The 23,182-nt window shown below is 52.3% G+C and overlaps 1 protein-coding gene across 1 annotated transcript in view; it reads right to left on the bottom strand.

The window, feature by feature from the left end:
* Window positions 1-5,550: 5,550 nt before the first annotated feature.
* Window positions 5,551-23,182, bottom strand: part of lrrc75a (leucine rich repeat containing 75A) — a 57,846-nt gene continuing 40,214 nt past the window's right edge. The window contains exon 4 of the mRNA XM_068008565.1: window positions 5,551-10,508. Within this exon, the coding sequence (XP_067864666.1) occupies window positions 9,905-10,508 (604 nt within the window). The 3' untranslated portion in view covers window positions 5,551-9,904. The remainder of the gene's footprint in view (window positions 10,509-23,182) is intronic.

The following is a 23,182-nucleotide window of genomic DNA, read 5'->3' as shown; positions in this document are numbered from 1 at the left end:
GCCCCTAGCGTCTCTGCCAGAAACATCACAGATTAATCTGCCCTCACTTAAAATGGGCGTAAATCAGTGGAAACAATCGGGCCCCAGGGAAATACAGAGCCCACATTGGGACATTTCTATTTGAGTCTTAAAGTTTAAGTTTCAACTCATTTAACCATCCCTCATGGCACAGCATTAACCTGCAATCGGATAAGCATTTCAATTCTTAATGTGACATTTACAATAAAAATCCATTCAAAGGAACAGAAAACACACAGCAGGTCTCAGTGAGGATTAATTTTTTTTAAAATGCTCAAAAAATTGCAATCAAAAGACCAGAAAAATGATTTTGTTTCCTGCAGAGGCCAAAAATCTGAGTCACTGTTAACAGTCACTGTTTATTCAGGGTGAGGGTCACTCACTGTGTAACTGTACAGAGTCCCTGTTTATTCAGGGTAAGGGTCACTCACTGTGTAACTGTACAGAGTCCCTGTTTATTCAGGGTGAGGGTCACTCACTGTAACTGTACAGAGTCACTGTTTATTCGTACAGAGTGGATAAAGGGGAACCAGTGGATGTAGTGTATTTAGACTTCCAGAAGGCATTCGACAAGGTGCCACATAAAAGATTATTGCTCAAGATAAAGAATCACTGGATTGGGGGTAATATTCTGGCATGGGTGGAGGATTGGTTATCTAACAGGAAGCAGAGAGTTGGGATAAATGGTTCATTCTCGGACTGGCAACCAGTAGCCAGTGGTGTTCCGCAGGGGTCGGTGCTGGGTCCCCAACTCTTTACAATCTATATTAACGATTTGGAGGAGGGGACCGAGTGTAACATATCAAAGTTTGCAGATGATACAAAGATGGGAGGGAAAGTAGAGAGTGAGGAGGACATAAAAAACCTACAAGGGGATATAGACAGGCTGGGTGAGTGGGCGGAGATTTGGCAGATGCAATACAATATTGGAAAATGTGAGGTTATGCACTTTGGCAGGAAAAATCAGAGAGCAAGTTATTATCTTAACGGCAAGAAACTGGAAAGTACTGCTGTACAAAGGGATCTGGGGGTCCTAGTGCAAGAAAATCAAAAAGTTAGTTTGCAGGTGCAGCAGGTGATCAAGAAGGCCAACGGAATGTTGGCTTTTATTGCTAGGGGGATAGAATATAAAAACAGGGAGGTATTGCTGCAGTTATATAAGGTATTGGTGAGACCGCACCTGGAATACTGCATACAGTTTTGGTGTCCATACTTAAGAAAAGGCATACTTGCTCTCGAGGCAGTACAAAGAAGGTTCACTCGGTTAATCCCGGGGATGAGGGGGTGGACATATGAGGAGAGGTTGAGTAGATTGGGACTCTACTCATTGGAGTTCAGAAGAATGAGAGGCGATCTTATTGAAACATATAAGATTGTGAAGGGGCTTGATCGGGTGGATGCGGTAAGGATGTTCCCAAGGATGGGTGAAACTAGAACTAGGGGGCATAATCTTAGAATAAGGGGCTGCTCTTTCAAAACTGAGATGAGGAGAAACTTCTTCACTCAGAGGGTAGTAGGTCTGTGGAATTTGCTGCCTCAGGAAGCTGTGGAAGCTACATCATTAAATAAATTTAAAACAGAAATAGACAGTTTCCTAGAAATAAAGGGAATTAGGGGTTACGGGGAGCGGGCAGGAAATTGGACATGAATTTAGATTTGAGGTTAGGATCAGATCAGCCATGATCTTATTGAATGGCGGAGCAGGCTCGAGGGGCCGATTGGCCTACTCCTGCTCCTATTTCTTATGTTCTTATGTTGGGTGAGGGTCACTCACTGTGTAACCGTACAGAGTCCCTGTTTATTCAGGGTAAGGGTCACTCGCTGTGTAACTGTACAGAGTCCCTGTTTATTCAGGGTGAGGGTCACTCACTGTGTATCTGTACAGAGTCCCTGTTTATTCAGGGTGAGGGTCACTCACTGTGTAACTGTACAGAGTCGCTGTTTATTCAGGGTAAGGGTCACTCACTGTGTAACTGTACAGAGTCCCTGTTTATTCAGGGTGAGGGTCACTCACTGTGTAACTGTACAGAGTTCCTGTTTATTCAGGGTGAGGGTCACTCACTGTGTAACTGTACAGAGTCCCTGTTTATTCAGGGTAAGGGTCACTCACTGTGTAACTGTACAGAGTCCCTGTACACAGAGACACCTCAGGGGACCGGTGGATATCAGGCAGCTGACGGGCTCCAGCTCCGATGAATTGTAAACTCCCCAGGCTGAGATGCGGAGCATTGTGTCCTGACCCATTAATAATTAAAACCACTGCTGCGCATAAGAATGACTAAATTACAGTGTATATCAGACAGACACACAATACAATTGAAAGCTCATCGACATGTTATGTTTCCAAGGTGATGAGGTGTCCTTAAATTTATTGTATAATAAAGCAGTTGGTCTGTGTGTGATGTACTGGACAGCGCTGGGAAGGTAATTACTTCGCCTTGCTACCATTAAAGTGACTTTTTTTCCTGTGCTCCTGCTCTGAAGGTACTGACTCCATCTGTGAGCGTTACCTGGCCGCTCTCTGGCATTAAACCCGGGACTTTGGCCTGGGCGTGAGTGACTGAGAGCAGGAAGTTCCCCATACTTACCACCCACTTTTTGCTGAGGGAGCTGATCTGAACTGGGTCTGGGTGGGGGTTGTATGTGAGCCGGGGTAGAGGGGGGGCTGCACTGACCTTAACGCCCCTCAGCAGAATACTTTACCACAGCGGCTGCACTTCAGAAGTATTTCATTGCCTGTAAAGTGTTTTGGGAGGTTATAGGGTCATGAAAGGCCCGATATAAACGCGAATCGTTCATTTCTAGCCGTTTCGTTCCAGTGTTCCTCCTGTTCTCTTATCCAGCTTCTTGTTACAATTAGAAAGAAAACTGAACTCAGCAGCTTCCTACATCTGCGGGCACTTCTACAGGATGAGCAAAGTCAGCTGAGGTAGGATCGGTTGTGAACCCTGGTCATTCAGCAGCACTGTTTGAGGAGGCCGGAGCCACAAGCTACTGACAGGTCACTGCGGCTTCTCACTGAAGTGAACTCCACGACGAAACCATCGCCACGGCCGACAGCTCCGACTGCCCCGAGAGCTCGATCGCCCCACAAGGAGAGCGGAGCTGTGACACGATCTCGACAGGAGCGCGTGGAAGTCAAGTATCCTTCCAGCCACCAAGAGAAGGAGGAACCGGATGGTGTAATTACAGCTTGCGATGTTTACATAGGGAGTTCCCATTATACATGGACATAGGAATTTATAATGCAAAAAGTTCACATCAAAACATGAGTCCAGGAAGCAAAGTTTGGCAGACTGCCCTGTCCTCACCCGACCTCCACATCATGGAATCGTACAGCACAGGAGGCCATTCGGTCCATCGTGCCTGTGCCGGCTCTTTGAAAGAACTATCTAATTAGTCCCACTCCCCTACTCTTTCCCCATAGCCCTGTAATTTTTTCCTTTTCAAGTATTTATCCAATTCCCTTTTGAAAGTCATATTGAATCTGCTTCCACCGCCCTTTCAGGCAGCGCATTCCAGATCATCACAACTCACTGTGTAAATAAAATTTCTCCTCCTCTCCCCTTCTGGTTCTTTTGCCAATCACCTTAAATCTGTGTCCTCTGGTTACCGACCCTCCTGCCACTGGAAGCAGTTTCTCCTTATTTACTCTCTCAAAACCCTGCATAATTTTGAATTAAATGCACTTTCAAGCAGGAGGGTCTCCTTATCTAAGGAAGGATATACTTGCCTTAGAGGTGGTGCAACGAAGGTTCACTAGATTGATTCCTGGGATGAGAGGGTTGTCCTGTGAGGAGAGATTGAGTAGAATGGGCCCATACTCTCTGGAGTTTAGAAGAATGAGAGGTGATCTAATTGAAACCATAAGATTCTGAGGGGGCTTGACAGGGTAGATGCTGAGAGGTTGTTTCCCCTGGCTGGGGAGTCTAGAACTAGGGGGCATAGTCTCAGGATAAGGGGTCGGACATTTAGGACTGAGATGAAGAGGAATTTCTTCATGCAGAGTGTTGTGAATCTTTGGAATTCTCTACCCCAGGGGGCTGTGGATGCTCAGTCATTGACAAGGTACCGCATGGTAGGTTGTTACATAAGGTTAAATCTCACGGGATCCAAGGTGAGGTAGCCAATTGGATACAAAATTGGCTTGACGACAGAAGACAGAGGGTGGTTGTAGAGGGTTGTTTTTCAAACTGGAGGCCTGTGTCCAGCGATGTGCCTCAGGGATTGGTGCTGGGTCCGCTGTTATTTGTTATTTATATTAATGATTTGGATGAGAATTTAGGAGGCATGGTTAGTAAGTTTGCAGATGACACCAAGATTGGTGGCATTGTGGACAGTGAAGAAGGTTATCTAGCATTGCAACAGGACCTTGATAAATTGGGCCAGTGGGCTGATGAATGGCAGATGGAGTTTAATTTAGATAAATGTGAGGTGATGCATTTTGGTAGATCGAATCAGGCCAGGACCTACTCCGTTAATGGTAGGGCATTGGGGAGAGTTATAGAACAAAGAGATCTAGGAGTACAGGTTCATAGCTCCTTGAAAGTGGAGTCACAGGTGGATAGGGTGGTGAAGAAGGCATTCGGCATGCTTGGTTTCATTGGTCAGAACATTGAATACAGGAGTTGGGATGTCTTATTGAAGTTGTACAAGACATTAGTAAGGCCACACTTGGAATACTGTGTACAGTTCTGGTCACCCTATTATAGAAAGGATATTATTAAACTAGAAAGAGTGCAGAAAAGATTTACTAGGATGCTACCGGGACTTGATGGTTTGACTTATAGGGAGAGGTTGGATAGACTGGGACTTTTTTTCCCTGGAGAGTAGGAGGTTAAGGGGTGATCTTATAGAAGTCTATAAAATAATGAGGGGCATAGATAAGGTCGATAGTCAAAATCTTTTCCCAAAGGTAGGGGAATCTATAACGAGGGGACATAGATTTAAAGTGAGAGGGGAGAGATACAAAAGGGTCCAGAGGGGCAATTTTTTTCACTCAAAGGGTGGCGAGTGTCTGGAACGAGCTGCCCGAGGCAGTAGTAGAGGCGGGTACAATTTTGTCTTTTAAAAAGCATTTGGACAGTTACATGGGTAAGATGGGTATAGAGGGATATGGGCCAAGTGCAGGCAATTGGGACTAGCTTAGTGGTATAAACTGGGCGACATGGACATGTTGGGCCGAAGGGCCTGTTTCCATGTTGTAACTTCTATGATTCTATATTCAAGGCTGAGATGGATAGATTTTTGGACTCGAGGGGAATCAAGGGATATGGGGATCGGGCGGGAAAGTGGAGTTGAGGTTGAAGATCATCCATGATCTGATTGAATGGCGGAGCAGGCTCGAGGGATTGTATGCTCCTTTTTCTTATATTTTTATGTGGGAGGCAATTCACAGATACATCAGGTGTTTCTGTCAGGGGCTAATTTAGATTGAGGTCCCTTTAATTATCAGCAAAGAATCCATCTGATACTAAAACACTGGCTGATTTTAAACCACGGATGATATTACAGGAAGCACTTGATACACTGTTATTTTATCTGTTTTATTTCAGCTACAGTGACATCAGCAAGGATAAAAATATTCTGTTTGATAAAGGGGACAAGCAGGTTTCAGGGAAATCGCTAAACACAATGGGACAAAACACCAGACATCAGATCAGCTGGGGAAAGACCCAGGATTTTGGTGACGTTTTCAGAAACACACTCTACCCTCAACATCTTCATTATGTGAAAGCAAAGTCACAATGGCTCCTTTCTCCAACCTGCTGCTCCCTGTTCAGTCTTACTCCATCCATCAGACGAGATGTTAAACTGAGGCCCCGTCTGCCCTATCAGGTGGGTGTAAAAGATCCCACGGCCACTATTTGAAGAAGAGCAGGGGAGTTCTCCCCGGTGTCCTGGCCAATATTTATCCCTCAATCAACATCACTAAAAACATATTATTTGGTCATTTATCACATTGCTGTTTGTGGGATCTTGCTGTGTGCAAATTGGCTGCCGCGTTTCCTACATTACAACAGTGACTACACTTCAAAAAGTACTTCATTGGCTGTAAAGTGATTTGGGACGTCCCGAGGTTGTGAAAGGCGCTGTAGAAATGCAAGTCTTTTTTTTACTGAAAAATCTCCTTGAATCGCAGCAAACTCACTTCCTCGGCTGTGATAGTGTTTTGTTGCTGGACCAGAGTTCATCGCCTATCGAATAAAACTTCTTTGTTGATGTCAGAACGGTAGATTTACCTCCAACTGGGTTTTATTTTGACTATTTTTTGTGCATTAGCTGTTCAGAAGGAGGTCAGTCCTGGGAAATGGTACAGCACGGGTTAGATACAGAGTAAAGCTCCCTCTACACTGTCCCATCAAACACTCCCAGGGCAGGTACAGGGTTAGATACAGAGTAAAGCTCCCTCTACACTGTCCCATCAAACACTCCCAGGGCAGGTACAGCACGGGTTAGATACAGAGTAAAGCTCCCTCTACACTGTCCCATCAAACACTCCCAGGGCAGGTACAGGGTTAGATACAGAGTAAAGCTCCCTCTACACTGTCCCATCAAACACTCCCAGAGCAGGTACAGGGTTAGATACAGAGTAAAGCTCCCTCTACACTGTCCCATCAAACACTCCCAGGGCAGGTACAGCACGGGTTAGATACAGAGTAAAGCTCCCTCTACACTGTCCCATCAAACACTCCCAGGGCAGGTACAGGGTTAGATACAGAGTAAAGCTCCCTCTACACTGTCCCATCAAACACTCCCAGGGCAGGTACAGCACGGGTTAGATACAGAGTAAAGTTCCCTCTACACTGTCCCATCAAACACTCCCAGGGCAGGTACAGGGTTAGATACAGAGTAAAGCTCCCTCTACACTGTCCCATCAAACACTCCCAGGGCAGGTACAGGGTTAGATACAGAGTAAAGTTCCCTCTATACTGTCCCATCAAACACTCCCAGGGCAGGTACAGGGTTAGATACAGAGTAAAGCTCCCTGTACTGCACCGGCATGTCATTCCCATTTCCCACATCTCGGAATGAGATTGCCATTATTGTGCCAAATCCGGACTAGTTTTGTGCTGTGGGCCTATTCTCACTAACGGCCCAAACTCACTGCATGTGGGAGTAACACAGGCAGCGGACCGTGGAGTCTCTCCGGGGGGACAGTGTGGTGTCTGACCCAGTGCACCATCACTCTCCCGTCATTCACCTCAAACGGCAGCGAGAAGGACTTACAGCATAGATGCATTTCAGGGGCAGCTAGATAAGAACATGAGGGACAAAGGGATAGAGGGGTATCCTGATAGGGTGAGATGAAGAGGGGTGGGAGGCAGCTCGTGTCGAGCGTAAACACAGGCATGGACCAGTTGGGCCTGTTTCTGCCCTGTACATTTTATGTAATTCTATTAAAATCCAAATTTTAATTAGTGACAGCAATGTTGGAGTAGTGAGATACTCTGTGTAAAACCAGATCGAACCAGAGCCCTTGCAAAGCCAGAGGTCAAAATTAACAACAACTTGCATTTATATAGCACCTTTAACGTAGTGAAACGTCCTGAGGCGCTTCACAGGAGCGTAATTTGACAAAAAAATTGACACCGAGCCAAAGAAGGAGACATTAGGACAGGTGACCAAAAGCTCGGTCAGAGATGGGTTTTAAGCAACGCCTTGCTTAAAGGAGGAGAGGGACGGGGAGAGGCGGAGAGGTTAAGGGAGGGAATTCCAGAGCTTAGGGCCCAGATGGCTGAAGACACGGCCGTCAATAGTGGAGCGATTAAAATCGGGGGATGCGCAAGAGGCCGGAATTGGAGGAGCGCAGAGATCTCGGAGGGTTGTAGGGCTGGAGGAGGTTACAGAAAGAGGGAGGGGCGAGGGCCATGGAGGGATTTGAACAGGAGGATGAGAATTGTAGGGGCTGGAGGAGGTTACAGAGAGTGGGAGGGGCGAGGGCCATGGAGGGATTTAAACACGAAGTTGAGAATTTTAAAATCGAGGCGTTCCCGGACCGGGAGCCAATGTAGGTCAGCGAGCACAGGGGGTGATGGGAGAACGGGACTTGGTGCGAGTTAGGATACGGGGCAGCAGAGTTTTGGAGGAGTTTGTGGCGGGGATCGAAGACAATGGCATTGGTCTTCCCAACATTTAATTGGAGGAAATTTCTGCTCATCCAGGACTGAATTTCGGACAAGCAGCGTGACAAGACGGAGACAGTGAAAGGGTCGAGGGCGGTGGTGGTGAGGTAGAGCTGGGTGTCGTCAGTGTACATGTGGATCCTGACGTCGTGTTTTCGGATGATGTCGCCGAGGGGCAGCATGTAGTTGAGAAATAGGAGGGGGCCAATGATAGATCCTTGGGGGACTCCAGAGGTAACGGCGCGGGAGCGGAAGAGAAACCATTGCAGGTGGTTCTCTGGCTACGATTGAACAGATAAGAATGGAACCAGGCGAGCGCAGTCCCACCCAGCTGGACAATGGAGGAGAGGCGCTGGAGGAGGATGGTGTGGTCAACCGTGTCAAAGGCTCCAGGCAGGTCGAGAGAGATGAGGAGGGATCGTTTACCACGGTCACAGTCACAGGATGTCGTTAGTGACTTTGACAAGGGCCGTTTCAGTACTGGGGCAGGGGCGGAAACCTGATTGGAGGGATTCAAACAGGGAGTTGCGAGAAAGACGGGCACGGATTTGGGAGTGACAACACGTTCAGGGACTTCGGAGAGGAAAGGGAGGTTGGAGATGAGGTGGTAGTTTGCAAGGACAGAGGGGTCAAGGGTGGTTTTATTTTGAGGAGGGGGGGTGATTTGAAAGGGATAGTACCTGAGGAGAGGGAAGCATTTACAGTATCAGCTCGCATTAAAATGAAAGATAATTTCTTCCCTCTGAGAGGGCTCGATTCTGGAGCAGACAGACATCGAGTGATGCAAATACCAACTCTGGTGAAGGATTCAAAAGGGATGGAATTCTGGTTGTGCCAGGCAGCAGCAATAGTAATTTAGGGTAGAGAGATGAATAGTGGGCAGATGAAGACATGCAACAGCAGCTGGTTGCCAGGGTGATCAGTAAATGTGTTGCTGGGCGTGTGGTGCGTGAGAGGTGTATTTAACAGGAGTCCTGTTCTGGTTCAGTAATGTGTCCACCAAGGGAGAGGGTTTGGGACCCTACATCTGGCCTCAGTCCCATCAGGTCAGGAAGAGGAACTTCGTCCAGGATTCCTGCTCCAGTTCACCAGCCAGTGATCCCTCAATGTCCCGGCAGCAGGAACCGGGATGGGGGGTAGAGAGGCCGAGGAAGGGCCGGGGGTAGGGGGGGCGACTCTGCCAGAGAGGGTTTGAAACACGACTAACTCAGCTCCCCAGAGCTTGACGGTCTCCTGGGACTCGCGGAATGGTCAGTGATCAATCCCTAGTGTAGAACGGGATACTGACAGAAAGGCTGAGAGTTGGTTAATCCAACCTTTGAATAAGGGCCAGCACGGATCACAATAAAGAGCTCCCATTGGCTGCGAGCCATTGGAACAACTCCCCTTCACTCCTCATGCAGACCAACTCTCCCAGATTTATTCCTTCCACACCCCAACTGTGGCACAAAGTCACGATGATTACAGAGAGCGACTGAAAAGGAAGGCAAGTATTGTGTGAAAAAACCCAAAATATGCAGGTCTATAATCGACGAACAAGAACTAATTGAAGCCGTTCTGCGCTGGTTTTAGGGCGATGGGGCCTTTCGTGCCGCACTGTCTTCACCGTGGGCCTAAAGAGTCCGCCTCTCCTCCTGATCAACTCATCTCCTCTCCATCACCTTCATTTCATTTGCCAGCAGTTGGGTACTTTAGGGTTTCGCAGCATCCGCGTGATGCGTCCCGCCAATGAAACCGCCCCCCTGTCCGCGCCGCACGGGTCAGGTCTGATTAGGCAGCGAATCAGCCTCGCATTCAACGCCCTCGTCACCCTCCGAGGCGTCACAGGTGGTGGGCGCATTGGCCTGGGACGGGGGATGAGGCATCACCTCCTGCGGTGACCCCATCCCCTCCCCTGGGCCCTCTGACGGGTCGGTATCAGAATTCTCCAGCTCGCTCCCTTGGCCCTCCCCAAACTCCAAGATGGTGGGCAGATTGCCCTGCTTAGGGCAGCGCCTCCGCAGGCTGACCAGGAAGGGCTGAGGCAGTGAGAAGATGTCGACGTTGTTGCCCAGGTCGATCCAGGTGATGCTGGGGAACCTCTCCAGGTCTTTCAGGGTCTCGGTCAGGTCCCTCAGAATGCTCCTTGTCAGCCTGTTCCCATTCAAGGACAGGGTGTTGAGGTGCGGAAGGGAATATAGAGTGGGGAGAAGTTGCAGGAAGCCTTCGTCAGTCAGCTCGGTGAAGCACAGCTCCAAACTGCAGACCTGCTCCTGATTCTGCTGCAAGTACAAGACCGCGCGATCAATGTCCTTGGAAGTCAGTGCGATCCCAGATAAATCCACGGTCTCGTTTGTCGGGGTCCCGGAGAGGGCAGCTTTCAGGCTGGAAGGGTAAAAAATGACTGACAATTAGAAAATGTGAGGGGAGCAGGTCATATATTAAGGAGCAAATGGCCAGAGAGCTGGAATGGCAATGAGAAAATTAATTGAGAAATTAGGACAGCATCTGCAAAAAAAATCAGCACAGTCACTCATTTAATCTCCTTTCACAGCCCAGGTACACTCCACCCTATCATGGACTCTCCCCATCCTTTTAGCATAATAAAACGTTCGGAGGCGCTTCTCAGGAGCGTAATCAGACAAAATCAGAGACCGAGGCAAAGCAGGAGATTCCACGGCCACTATTTTGAAGAATGGCAGAGGGAGTTCTCCCCCGTGTCCTGGGGCCAATATTTATCCCTCAACCAACATCACTAAAAACAGATGATCTGATCATTTATCACATTGCTGTTTGTGGGATCTTGCTGTGTACAAATTGGCTGCCACGTTTCCTACATTACAACAGTGACTACACTTCAAAAGTACTTTATTGGCTGTAAAGCGCTTTGGGACGTCCTGAGGTTGTGAAAGGCGCTATATAAATGCAAATCTTTCTTTTTCTTTAGGACAGGTGACCAAGAGCTTGGTCAAAGAGGTGGGTTTTAAGGAGTGTCTTAAAGGAGGAGAGAGAGGCGGAGAGGTTTAGGGAGGGGATTCCAGAGCTTAGGGTCTAGGCACCGATCCCAGAAACGGCAATTGGCTGTCGGAGGACGTATTATGAAACTTGAAGTGAAAGGTTGCTCAAATTTCAAAAAATGATCAACACAGATTAACAGCAGCAACACTTCTTTACAAAGATACCTCATTGGTGTGGGACTGGAGTCACATATATAGGGTAAGGACGGCAGGTTTCCTTCCCTAAAGGGCATCCGTGAACCCGTTGGGTTTGCACGACAATCTGACAGCTTCACGGTCACTTTTACTGAGACCGGCTTTCTTTTCCAGACTAAATTCAAATTCTCAAACGGGCCCATGGTGGGATTTGATCTCTGGTCCCCGAATATAACCGCTACACTGGCGCACCCTTTGACATTCACACATGGAAGCTTTCCAATGGGCGGTGGGGGCGGTCACTGAATAGTGACCTTGGCTAAATAATTTTCTCTCCTTAACCCAGTGCCCCTGAGGGCAGTGCATGGCCCAACTGACCCATCAAAAGAAAGCACATTCCGTACTGGAAATCAGGGTTCAGACCCAAGGAGCAGGCCGAGGCTTTGATCAGATTGAAGTAGAACTGCCAGGAATGCCGGCATCTCCGAGATACAAGGCAGGAAATAATCAGACAGGAAAGGGTTTGTTTGTGGTGACACTAAGTGAGGGCTGGCTGGCTTCCTCTCGGTGATGGGAGCCGGGCAGGAAACCAATCACTTTCTCCTCCACTTTTTCTATTCCGCTACTTTCCCAGAGATATTGATTGATCAGAGAGGGTGGGGGAGGGGGGTAATCGATTGGCTCAGGGCCCAGGGACCATGATTGGTTCAGACTGTTCGAATGCCATTTAGAGGATTCATCCTTTAATGTTTTTCTCCTTTGTAAGTGGGCAGTGGGCAGTGTGTAGTGTGTAGTGTGTAGTGGGCAGTGTGTAGTGGGCAGTGGGTAGTGTGTAGTGGGCAGTGGGCAGTGTGTAGTGGGCAGTGGGCAGTGTGTAGTGGGCAGTGGGCAGTGTGTAGTGGGCAGTGGGCAGTGTGTAGTGGGCAGTGTGTAGTGGGCAGTGTGTAGTGGGCAGTGTGTAGTGGGCAGTGTGTAGTGGGCAGTGGGCAGTGTGTAGTGGGCAGTGGGCAGTGTGTAGTGGGCAGTGTGTAGTGGGCAGTGGGCAGTGGGCAGTGTGTAGTGTGTAGTGGGCAGTGTGTAGTGGGCAGTGTGTAGTGGGCAGTGTGTAGTGGGCAGTGAGCAGTGCGTAGTGGGCAGTGTGTAGTGGGCAGTGTGTAGTGGACAGTGGGCAGTGTGTAGTGGGCAGTGTGTAGTGGACAGTGTGTAGTGGGCAGTGTGTAGTGGACAGTGGGCAGTGGGCAGTGTGTAGTGGGCAGTGGGCAGTGTGTAGTGGGCAGTGTGTAGTGGGCAGTGGGCAGTGTGTAGTGGGCAGTGTGTAGTGGGCAGTGTGTAGTGGGCAGTGTGTAGTGGGCAGTGTGTAGTGGGCAGTGGGCAGTGTGTAGTGGGCAGTGTGTAGTGGGCAGTGTGTAGTGGGCAGTGGGCAGTGTGTAGTGGGCAGTGTGTAGTGGGCAGTGGGCAGTGTGTAGTGGGCAGTGTGTAGTGGGCAGTGTGTAGTGGGCAGTGAGCAGTGTGTAGTGGACAGTGTGTAGTGGGCAGTGTGTAGTGGGCAGTGTGTAGTGGGCAGTGGGCAGTGTGTAGTGGGCAGTGTGTAGTGGGCAGTGTGTAGTGGGCAGTGGGCAGTGTGTAGTGGGCAGTGTGTAGTGGGCAGTGTGTAGTGGACAGTGGGCAGTGTGTAGTGGGCAGTGTGTAGTGGGCAGTGGGCAGTGTGTAGTGGGCAGTGTGTAGTGGACAGTGGGCAGTGTGTAGTGGGCAGTGTGTAGTGGGCAGTGTGTAGTGGGCAGTGGGCAGTGTGTAGTGGGCAGTGTGTAGTGGACAGTGGGCAGTGTGTAGTGGGCAGTGGGCAGTGTGTAGTGGGCAGTGTGTAGTGGGCAGTGGGCAGTGGGCAGTGTGTAGTGGGCAGTGTGTAGTGGGCAGTGTGTAGTGGACAGTGTGTAGTGGGCAGTGGGCAGTGTGTAGTGTGTAGTGGGCAGTGTGTAGTGGGCAGTGGGCAGCAGGCAGTGGGCAGTGTGTAGTGGGCAGCGGGCAGTGGGCAGTGTGTAGTGGGCAGTGGGCAGTGTGTGTTTTTGACTCTCACTTTGTTGAATTCTCGAATTGAAAACGAGTTATTTAATCCAATGTCTTTTTATAGCAATTCAGTAAACGCTCACCCACCAATCAGAGTACTGAATCGTACTTGCCCGTTAATGTAACACAGGAGTTAGACCCGGTCCAGAATCAGCACCAATCATCGAGACCCAGGCTGCATTCACAGAACCGTCTATCAGTGGGACTGAGCCGGGGGTGGGAGAGAAGGAGAGGGGGAGAGGGAGAAGAGGGGGAAGAGAAGAGGAGGGGGAGAGAGGGAGAGGGAGAAGAGGAGGGGAGAGGGGGGAAAGGAGAGGGAGAGGGGGGAAAGGAGAGGGAGAGGGGGGAAAGGAGAGGGAGAGGGAGAGGGGGGAAAGGAGAGGGAGAGGGAGAGGGGGGAAAGGAGAGGGAGAGGGGGGAGATACTGAAGTTATTGCAGGAACAATTGCTCCTTAATTGAAGCTATTTTGAGAATGGAGAGGATCCCAGACCCGACTGTTGGAGAGGGAACAAGGGCTGTTCTGGGGGGTCACTGACGAGGCTGTGACACAATGGACTGTGACTCTCCCCAGCGAAGACAGACAGCCCACAATGCAGCCGTCACTGCCAGTGGCTCCCATCTGTTGAATGATCGTCTTCTCTTCCACAAAGAATGTTTTATCTCAGCGTCTCACACGGTGATGAGCAAAAAATATAATAGAATCATAGAAAGGTTACAGCACGGAAGGAGGCCATTCGGCCCATCGAGTCCGTGCCGGCTCCCTGCAAGAGCAATCCAGCTAGTCCCACTCCCCCGCCCTATCCCCGTAGCCCCGCAAATTATTTCCCTTCAAGTACTTATCCAGTTCCTTTTTGAAGGCCATGATTGAATCTGCCTCCACCACCCCCTCGGGCAGTGCATTCCAGATCCTAACCACTCGCTGTGTAAAAAAGTTTTTCCTCATGTCACCTTTGGTTCTTTTGCCAATCACCTTAAAACTTTGTCCTCTGGTTCTTGACCCTTCTGCCAATGGGAACAGTTTCTCTCTATCTACTCTGTCTAGACCCTTCATAATTTTGAATACCTCTATCAAATCCCCTCGCAACCGTCTCTGTTCCATACGAGCAGGAGTAGGCCATTCGGCCCCTCGAGCCTGCTCTGCCATTTGATAAGATCATGGCTGATCTGATTGTGACCTCAATCCTACTTTCCCGTCTACCTACTCTAACCTTTGACTCCCTTGTTAATCAGGAATCTATCTAACTCAGCCTTAAAAATATTCAATGACCCTGCCTCCCCCGCTCTCTGCAGAAAGGAGTTCCACAGACTCACGACCCTGAGAGAAAAAATTTCTCCTCATCTCTGTCTTAAATGGGAGACCCCTTATTTTTAAACTGTGGCCCCTAGTTCTAGTCTCTCCCACAAGGGGAAACATCCTCTCAGCATCTCCCCCTTCTCGTCTACCCCTGCCAAAGTGGACATGTTCACATTTTCCCACATTATACTCCATCTGCCAAATGTCTGCCCACTCACTTAACTTATCTATATCTCTTTGCAGACTCCTTACGTCCTCTTCACAACTTACTTTCCTACCTACCTTTGTGTCATCAGCAAATTTAGCAACCATACCTTCAGTCCCTTCATCCAAGTCATTGATATAGATTGTAAATAGTAGAGGCCCCAGCACTGATCCCTGAGGCACTCCACTCGTTACATCTTGCCAACCTGAAAATGACCCATTTATGCCTACTCTCTGTTTCCTGTTAGCTAACCAATCCTTTATCCATGGTAATATGTTACACCCCTACACCATGAGCTCTTATTTTGTGTAGTAGCCTTTGATGTGGCACCTTGTCAAAAGCCTTCTGGAAATCCAAGTACACCACATCCACAGGATCCCCTTTATCCACGTTGCTTGTTATTTCCTCAAAGAACTCGAATAAATTAATCAAACACGATTTCCCTTTCACAAAGCCATGTTGACTCTGCCTGATTGCATTGAGATTTTCCAAGGAGAACAACCCCAGCTTCTCCAGTCTATCCACGTAACTAAAGTCCCTCATCCCTGGAATCATTCTAGTAAATCTCTTCTGCACCCTCTCTAAGGCCTTCACATCTTTCCTAAAGTGCGGTGCCCAGAACTGGATACAATACTCCGGTTTTGGCCGAACCAGTGTTTTATAAAGGTTCATCATGATTTCCTTGCTTTTGCACTCTATGCCTCTATTTATAAAGCCCAGGATCCCGTATGCTTTTTTAACCGCTTTCTCAACCTGCCCTGTCACCTTCAACGATTTGTGCACATAAACCCCCAGATCTCTCTGTTCCTGTACCCCATTTAGAATTGTGCCCTCTAGTTTATATTGCCTCTCCTCATTCTTCCTACTGAAATGTATCACGTCGCATTTTCCTGCGTTAAATTTCATCTGCCACATGTCCACCCATTCCACCAGCCTGTCTATGTCCTCTTGAAGTCTATCACTATCCTCCTCACTGTTCACTACACTTCCAAGTTCTGTGTCATCTGTAAATTTTGAAATTGTGCCCTGTACACCCAAGTCCGAGTCATTAATATATATCAAGAAAAGCAGTGGTCCCAGCACTGACCCCTGGGGAACACCACTGTACACCTCCCTCCAGTCCGAAAAACAACCGTTCACCACTACTCTCTGTTTCCTGTCACTTAGCCAATTCTGTATCCATGCTGCCGCTGCCCCCTTTATTCCATGGGCTTCAATCTTGATGACAAGCCTATTATATGGCACTTTATCAAACGCCTTTTGAAACTCCATATACACCACATCCACCGCACTGCCCTCATCAACCCTCTCCGTTACCTCATCAAAAAACTCCATCAAGTTAGTTAAACATGATTTGCCTTCAACAAATCCGTGTTGGCTTTCTTTAATCAATCCACACTCATCCAAGTGACTGTTAATTCTGTCCCAGATTATCGTTTCTAAAAGTTTCCCCACCACCGAGGTTAAACTGACCGGCCTGTAGTTGCTGGGTTTATCCTTACACCCTTTTTCGAAAGAGGATGTAACATTTGCAATTCTCCAGTCCCCCCGTATCTAAGGATGTTTGGAAGATTATGGCCAGTACCTCCGCAATTTCCATCCTTACTTCCCTCAGCAACCTAGGATGCATCTCATCTGGACCGGGAGAATTATCTACTTTAAGTACAGCCAGCCTTTCTAGTACCTCCTCTTTATCAATTTTTAGCCCATCCAGTATCTCAACTACATCTTCCTTTACTGAGGCTCTGGCAGCATCTTCTTCCTTGGTAAAGACAGATGCAAAGTACTCATTTAGTACCTCGGCCATCACCTCTGCCTCCATGAGTGGATCTCCTTTTTGGTCACTAATCGGCCCCACCCCTCCTCTTACTACCCGTTTACTGTTTTCATCCCTATAGAAGACTTTTGGATTCCCTTTTATGTTGGCCGCCAGTCTATTCTCATACACTCTCTTTGCCCTTTTTATTTCCTTTTTCACTTCCCCTCTGAACTTTCTATATTCTGCCTGCTTCTCACTTGTGTTATCAACCTGATATCTGTCATACGCCCTTTTTTTCCATTTCATCTTACTCACTATCTCTTTTGTCATCCAGGGAGCTCTGGCTTTAGTTGCCCTTTCTCCCTCGTGGGAATGTGCCTAGACTGTACCCGAACCATCTCCTCCTTAAAGGCTGCCCACTGTTCAATTACAGTTTTGCCTGCCAATCTTTGATTCCAATTTACCCGGGCCAGATCAGTTCTCATCCCATTGAAATTGGCCCTCCTCCAATTGAGTATTTTTACTTTAGAGTGGTCTGTGTCCTTTTCCATAGCTATTCTAAACCTTATGATATTATGATCACTGCTCCCTAAATGCTCCCCCACTGACACTTGCTCCACTTGGCCCGCCTCATTCCCTAGAACCAAATCCAGCAATGCCTCCTTCCTCGTTGAGCCGGAAACGTACTGGTCAAGAAAGTTCTCCTGAACACATTTCAAAAATTCCTCCCCCTCTTTGCCCCTTATATTATTATTGTTATCCCAGTCTATATTAGGATAGTTGAAGTCCCCAGTTATCATTACTCTATGGCTTTTGCATCTCTCTGTAATTTCCCTGCAAATTTGCTCCTCTATCTCCTTCCCACTAGTTGGTGGCCTATAGAATACACCCAGTAATGTAATGGCAACTCTATTGTTTCTTAACTCTAACCAAATAGATTCTGTCCTTGACCCCTCCAGGACATGCTCTCTCTCCAGTACTGCAATATTCTCCTTAATCAATACTGCCACCCCCCCCTCCTTTCTTTCCTTCCCTATCTTTCTTGAACACCTTGTATTCAGGAATATTTAGTACCCAATCCTGCCCTTTTTTGAGCCAGGTCTCTGTTATCGCCACGACATCGTATTCCCATGTGGCTATTTGCGCCTGCAGCTCACCAACCTTGTTTACCACACTTTGTGCGTTTACGCACAGGCACTGCAAACCATTCTTAGACTTTCTTGTACTCTCTGTTGGTCTGATCCCACCTAATACTGTACTATTTCTTATTCTACTGTTATCTTTCTCCCCCAATCCTTTGCGCCCCTAGTTTCTCCTTTCCAATGATGCATCCTGGTGCCCATCCCCCTGCCAAATTAGTTTAAACCCCCCCACCCCACCAACAGCACTAGCGAACCTCCCCACGAGGATATTGGTCCCAGCTCTGTTGAGATGCAACCCGTCTGGCCTGTACAGGTCCCACCTCCTCCAGAACTGGTCCCAATGTTGGACTCTACCCACCCATTTAATCTCCTCCCACAGCCAGTGTACACTCTCCCCTATCATGGACTCTACCCACCCATTTAATAACATCAAGATATACAAGATGCTGGTCGCCAAATGACAATAGGTCTTTTGGACCATCAACTCCACTCCTCCCACAGCCCATGTACACTCTCCCCTATCATCGACTCCACCCACCCATTTAATCTCCTCCCACAGCCCATGTACACTCTCCCCTATCATAGACTCTCCCCACCCATTTAATCTCCTCCCACAGCCCATGTACACTCTCCCCTATCATGGACTCTCCCCACCCATTTAATCTCCTCCCACAGCCCATGTACACTCTCCCCTATCATGGACTCTCCCCACCCATTTAATCTCCCCCCACAGTCCATGTACACTCTCCCCTATCATGGACTCTCCCCACCCATTTAATCTCCTCCCACACCTCATGTACACTCTCCCCTATCACAGACTCTCCCCACCCATTCAATCTCCTCCCACAGCCCATGTACACTCTCCCCTATCATGGATTCTCCCCACCCATTTAATCTCCTCAGATAAAGTCCTGTATCCACAAAACTCCAGAATATTCTTCCCACTTCACTCTTCCAATTATCAGACCCCCGACAACATTCGCTCCAGACCTACACACGAAGATCAGGGGTCGGGGTTGAGGGGTCAGTACCATGGAACCGTACTCCAGGGTGGGCCAGTGACCTCAGGAGAGGTAGAAGGAGAGAAAGTTGGAGGAAGAGGATGTGTGGTGAAGAGGGTAGAGAAGAATCAGTGTCCCAACGTCTCCTTCAAAACCGGAGCAAACACACACAGTGAAATAAAGTAACTTCACTTTCACATTGATCAGAATTCGCCACAGACTGAATCTACAGTCCTACTGATGACTCATAACCCCTTTTGGCTCAAATCCAGAACAATAATACGATTAGTTGCCGCTATAGTGCGGGAGAGGTTTATTCAGTTCTGCCCTTTAGTTGAGAGGCTGAAGATGATTCCTGTTTGTGAGAGCAATGCATGGTGATTGGATGAGAGGATTCCGTGTCTCAGTCGCTCCGGGTACTTGGAAATCTTTGCAACTTTCCAAACACACAAGTCTTTCCCGTTGGACCGGGGAACAATGAAATAATAAAAGGCCGTTGAGCTCTCCTACGTTAGGGAGAAACTCCAAGTCCTTTTATGTTTTGGTGTTAAGTTGCAGTGTTGATTAAGACTGGCAGGCTCGTGCGCTGATAATTTTCTTCCAACCCTCCTCTCCTGAAGGTGTTGGCCTTTGCCAGTGACAGGGTTCCACCAGCACCTGCTGGTGTCCGATAAACACTCGAGTTGGTGTGTTAACGTAATGGCTGCTTTTATTCCAGGCCCTCTGAAATATTGGAGTCGAAATTGAACCTCGTTGAGCCCATTCTATGGGCCTAAAACTGGCGCAGCGCTAACCAATTTAGCAGGGCAGAGGCCCACGCCAATCTCGGGCCACTGCTACATTCTTTCGCCGACCCTGGTGGCTGCCTGAATTGAGGGTAATTTTAGACACAGACTCATAAATTCATTGGTCCCAGTCGCAACCACCAGGGTGAAAACTCTGACCGGCTCCGTCTGGAGTAGCCCAACCAGCCGATCTTAAAGGCACCACTGGAGGCCACTCAAAAAAAGGCCAAAGATTTGAAAATGTTCAGTGTTTTGTGGAGTCGGGAGGAGCAGGAGTGCTTCTCCTGTCTTCACGTCAATCAGAGGTCACTGCCAGCCCCACCTCACCCCTTCCCCGCCTCCCTCATCCCTACCCCAGCCCACCCTCCCTCACCCCCATCTCGCCCACCCTCATCCCCTCCACCAGCCCGTGCTCCCTCCCGGCCCCACCTCGCCCCCATCCCACCTGCCTTTGCCTCTTCCCCCCACTGGCCCACCCCCAACCCCCACTTTGATGGGTAAGGTTTACAGAACCAAGACGGGTAGATGGAGTTAAGATCCAGATAAGCCATGGTCTGATTGAATGGCGGAACAGTCTCGAGGGGCCAAATGGCCTCCTCCTGCTCCTTTGTTCCTAACTAGATGCGAGGGTGAGGGGGATGATAGGGGGGTGGGGAGACGAGACGGGGGGACGGTGGGGGGGAGAGAGGGGAGACGGTGGGGGGGAGAGAGGGGAGACGGTGGGGGGGAGAGAGGGGAGACGGTGGGGGGGAGAGAGGGGAGACGGTGGGGGGGAGAGAGGGGAGACGGTGGGGGGGAGAGAGGGGAGACGGTGGGGGGGAGAGAGGGGAGACGGTGGGGGGGAGAGAGGGGAGACGGTGGGGGGGAGAGAGGGGAGACGGTGGGGGGGAAGAGAGGGGAGACGGTGGGGGGGAGAGAGGGGAGACGGTGGGGGGGGAGAGAGGGGAGACGGTGGGGGGGAGAGAGGGGAGACGGTGGGGGGGAGAGAGGGGAGACGGTGGGGGGGAGAGAGGGGAGACGGTGGGGGGGAGAGAGGGGAGACGGTGGGGGGGAGAGAGGGGAGACGGTGGGGGGGGAGAGAGGGGAGACGGTGGGGGGGGAGAGAGGGGAGACGGTGGGGGGGGAGAGAGGGGAGACGGTGGGGGGGAGAGAGGGGAGACGGTGGGGGGGAAGAGAGGGGAGACGGTGGGGGGGAGAGAGGGGAGACGGTGGGGGGGAGAGAGGGGAGACGGTGGGGGGGAGAGAGGGGAGACGGTGGGGGGAGAGAGGGGAGACGGTGGGGGGGAGAGAGGGGAGACGGTGGGGGGGAGGGAGGGGAGACGGTGGGGGGGAGAGAGGGGAGACGGTGGGGGGGAGAGAGGGGAGACGGTGGGGGGGAAGAGAGGGGAGACGGTGGGGGGGAAGAGAGGGGAGACGGTGGGGGGGGAGAGAGGGGAGACGGTGGGGGGGGAGAGAGGGGAGACGGGGGGAGGGAGCGAGGGGAGACGGGGGGAGGGAGCGAGGGGAGACGGGGGGAGGGAGCGAGGGGAGACGGGGGAGGGAGCGAGGGGAGACGGGGGAGGGAGCGAGGGGAGACGGGGGGAGGGAGCGAGGGGAGACGGGGGGAGGGAGCGAGGGGAGACGGGGGGAGGGAGCGAGGGGAGACGGGGGGAGGGAGCGAGGGGAGACGGGGGGAGGGAGCGAGGGGAGACGGGGGGAGGGAGCGAGGGGAGACGGGGGGAGGGAGCGAGGGGAGACGGGGGGAGGGAGCGAGGGGAGACGGGGGGAGGGAGCGAGGGGAGACGGGGGAGGGAGCGAGGGGAGACGGGGGGAGGGAGCGAGGGGAGGGAGCAAGGGGAGACGGGGGGAGGGAGCGAGGGGAGACGGGGGAGGGAGCGAGGGGAGACGGGGGAGGGAGCGAGGGGAGACGGGGGGAGGGAGCGAGGGGAGACGGGGGAGGGAGCGAGGGGAGACGGGGGGAGGGAGCGAGGGGAGACGGGGGGAGGGAGCGAGGGGAGACGGGGGGAGGGAGCGAGGGGAGACGGGGGGAGGGAGCGAGGGGAGACGGGGGGAGGGATCGAGGGGAGACGGGGGAGGGATCGAGGGGAGACGGGGGAGGGATCGAGGGGAGACGGGGGAGGGAGCGAGGGGAGACGGGGGGAGGGAGCGAGGGGAGACGGGGGAGGGAGCGAGGGGAGACGGGGGAGGGAGCGAGGGGAGACGGGGGAGGGAGCGAGGGGAGACGGGGGGAGGGAGCGAGGGGAGACGGGGGGAGGGGGCGAGGGGAGACGGGGGGAGGGGGCGAGGGGAGACGGGGGGAGGGGGCGAGGGGAGACGGGGGGAGGGAGCGAGGCGAGACGGGGGGAGGGAGCGAGGCGAGACGGGGGGAGGGAGCGAGGGGAGACGGGGGAGGGAGCGAGGGGAGACGGGTGGAGGGAGCGAGGGGAGACGGGGGGAGGGAGCGAGGGGAGACGGGGGGAGGGGAGACGGGGGGAGGGGAGACGGGGGGAGGGAGCGAGTGGAGACGGGGGAGGGAGCGAGGGGAGACGGGGGAGGGAGCGAGGGGAGACGGGGGGAGGGATCGAGGGGAGACGGGGGGAGGGAGCGAGGGGAGACGGGGGGAGGGAGCGAGGGGAGACGGGGGGAGGGAGCGAGGGGAGACGGGGGGAGGGAGCGAGGGGAGACGGGGGAGGGAGCGAGGGGAGACGGGGGGAGGGAGCGAGGGGAGACGGTGGGGGGGGAGCGAGGGGAGACGGGGGGAGGGAGCGAGGGGAGACGGGGGGAGGGAGCGAGGGGAGACGGGGGGAGGGAGCGAGGGGAGACGGGGGGAGGGAGCGAGGGGAGACGGGGGGAGGGAGCGAGGGGAGACGGGGGGAGGGAGCGAGGGGAGACGGGGGGAGGGAGCGAGGGGAGACGGGGGGAGGGAGCGAGGGGAGACGGGGGGAGGGAGCGAGGGGAGACGGGGGGAGGGATCGAGGGGAGACGGGGGAGAGAGCGAGGGGAGACGGGGGAGGGAGCGAGGGGAGACGGGGGAGGGAGCGAGGGGAGACGGGGGGAGGGAGCGAGGGGAGACGGGGGGAGGGAGCGAGGGGAGACGGGGGGAGGGAGCGAGGGGAGACGGGGGGAGGGAGCGAGGGGAGACGGGGGGAGGGAGCGAGGGGAGACGGGGGGAGGGAGCGAGGGGAGACGGGGGGAGGGGAGACGGGGGGAGGGGAGACGGGGGGAGGGGAGACGGGGGGAGGGGAGACGGGGGGAGGGGAGACGGGGGGAGGGGAGACGGGGGGAGGGGAGACGGGGGGAGGGGAGACGGGGGGAGGGGAGACGGGGGGAGGAAGCGAGGGGGAGGGAGCGAGGGGAGACGGGGGAGGGAGCGAGGGGAGACGGGGGAGGGAGCGAGGGGAGACGGGGGAGGGAGCGAGGGGAGACGGGGGGAGGGAGCGAGGGGAGACGGGGGGAGGGAGCGAGGGGAGACGGGGGGAGGGAGCGAGGGGAGACGGGGGGAGGGAGCGAGGGGAGACGGGGGAGGGAGCGAGGGGAGACGGGGGAGGGAGCGAGGGGAGACGGGGGAGGGAGCGAGGGGAGACGGGGGAGGGAGCGAGGGGAGACGGGGGGAGGGAGCGAGGGGAGACGGGGGGAGGGAGCGAGGGGAGACGGAGGGAGGGAGCGAGGGGAGACGG

This window comes from Heptranchias perlo, chromosome 28 (assembly GCF_035084215.1).
Source record: "Heptranchias perlo isolate sHepPer1 chromosome 28, sHepPer1.hap1, whole genome shotgun sequence".
In the NCBI taxonomy this organism is placed as follows: domain Eukaryota; kingdom Metazoa; phylum Chordata; class Chondrichthyes; order Hexanchiformes; family Hexanchidae; genus Heptranchias; species Heptranchias perlo.
The sequence above is the reverse complement of the archived record's forward strand: the minus strand, read 5'-3'. Positions and strand labels throughout refer to the sequence as shown.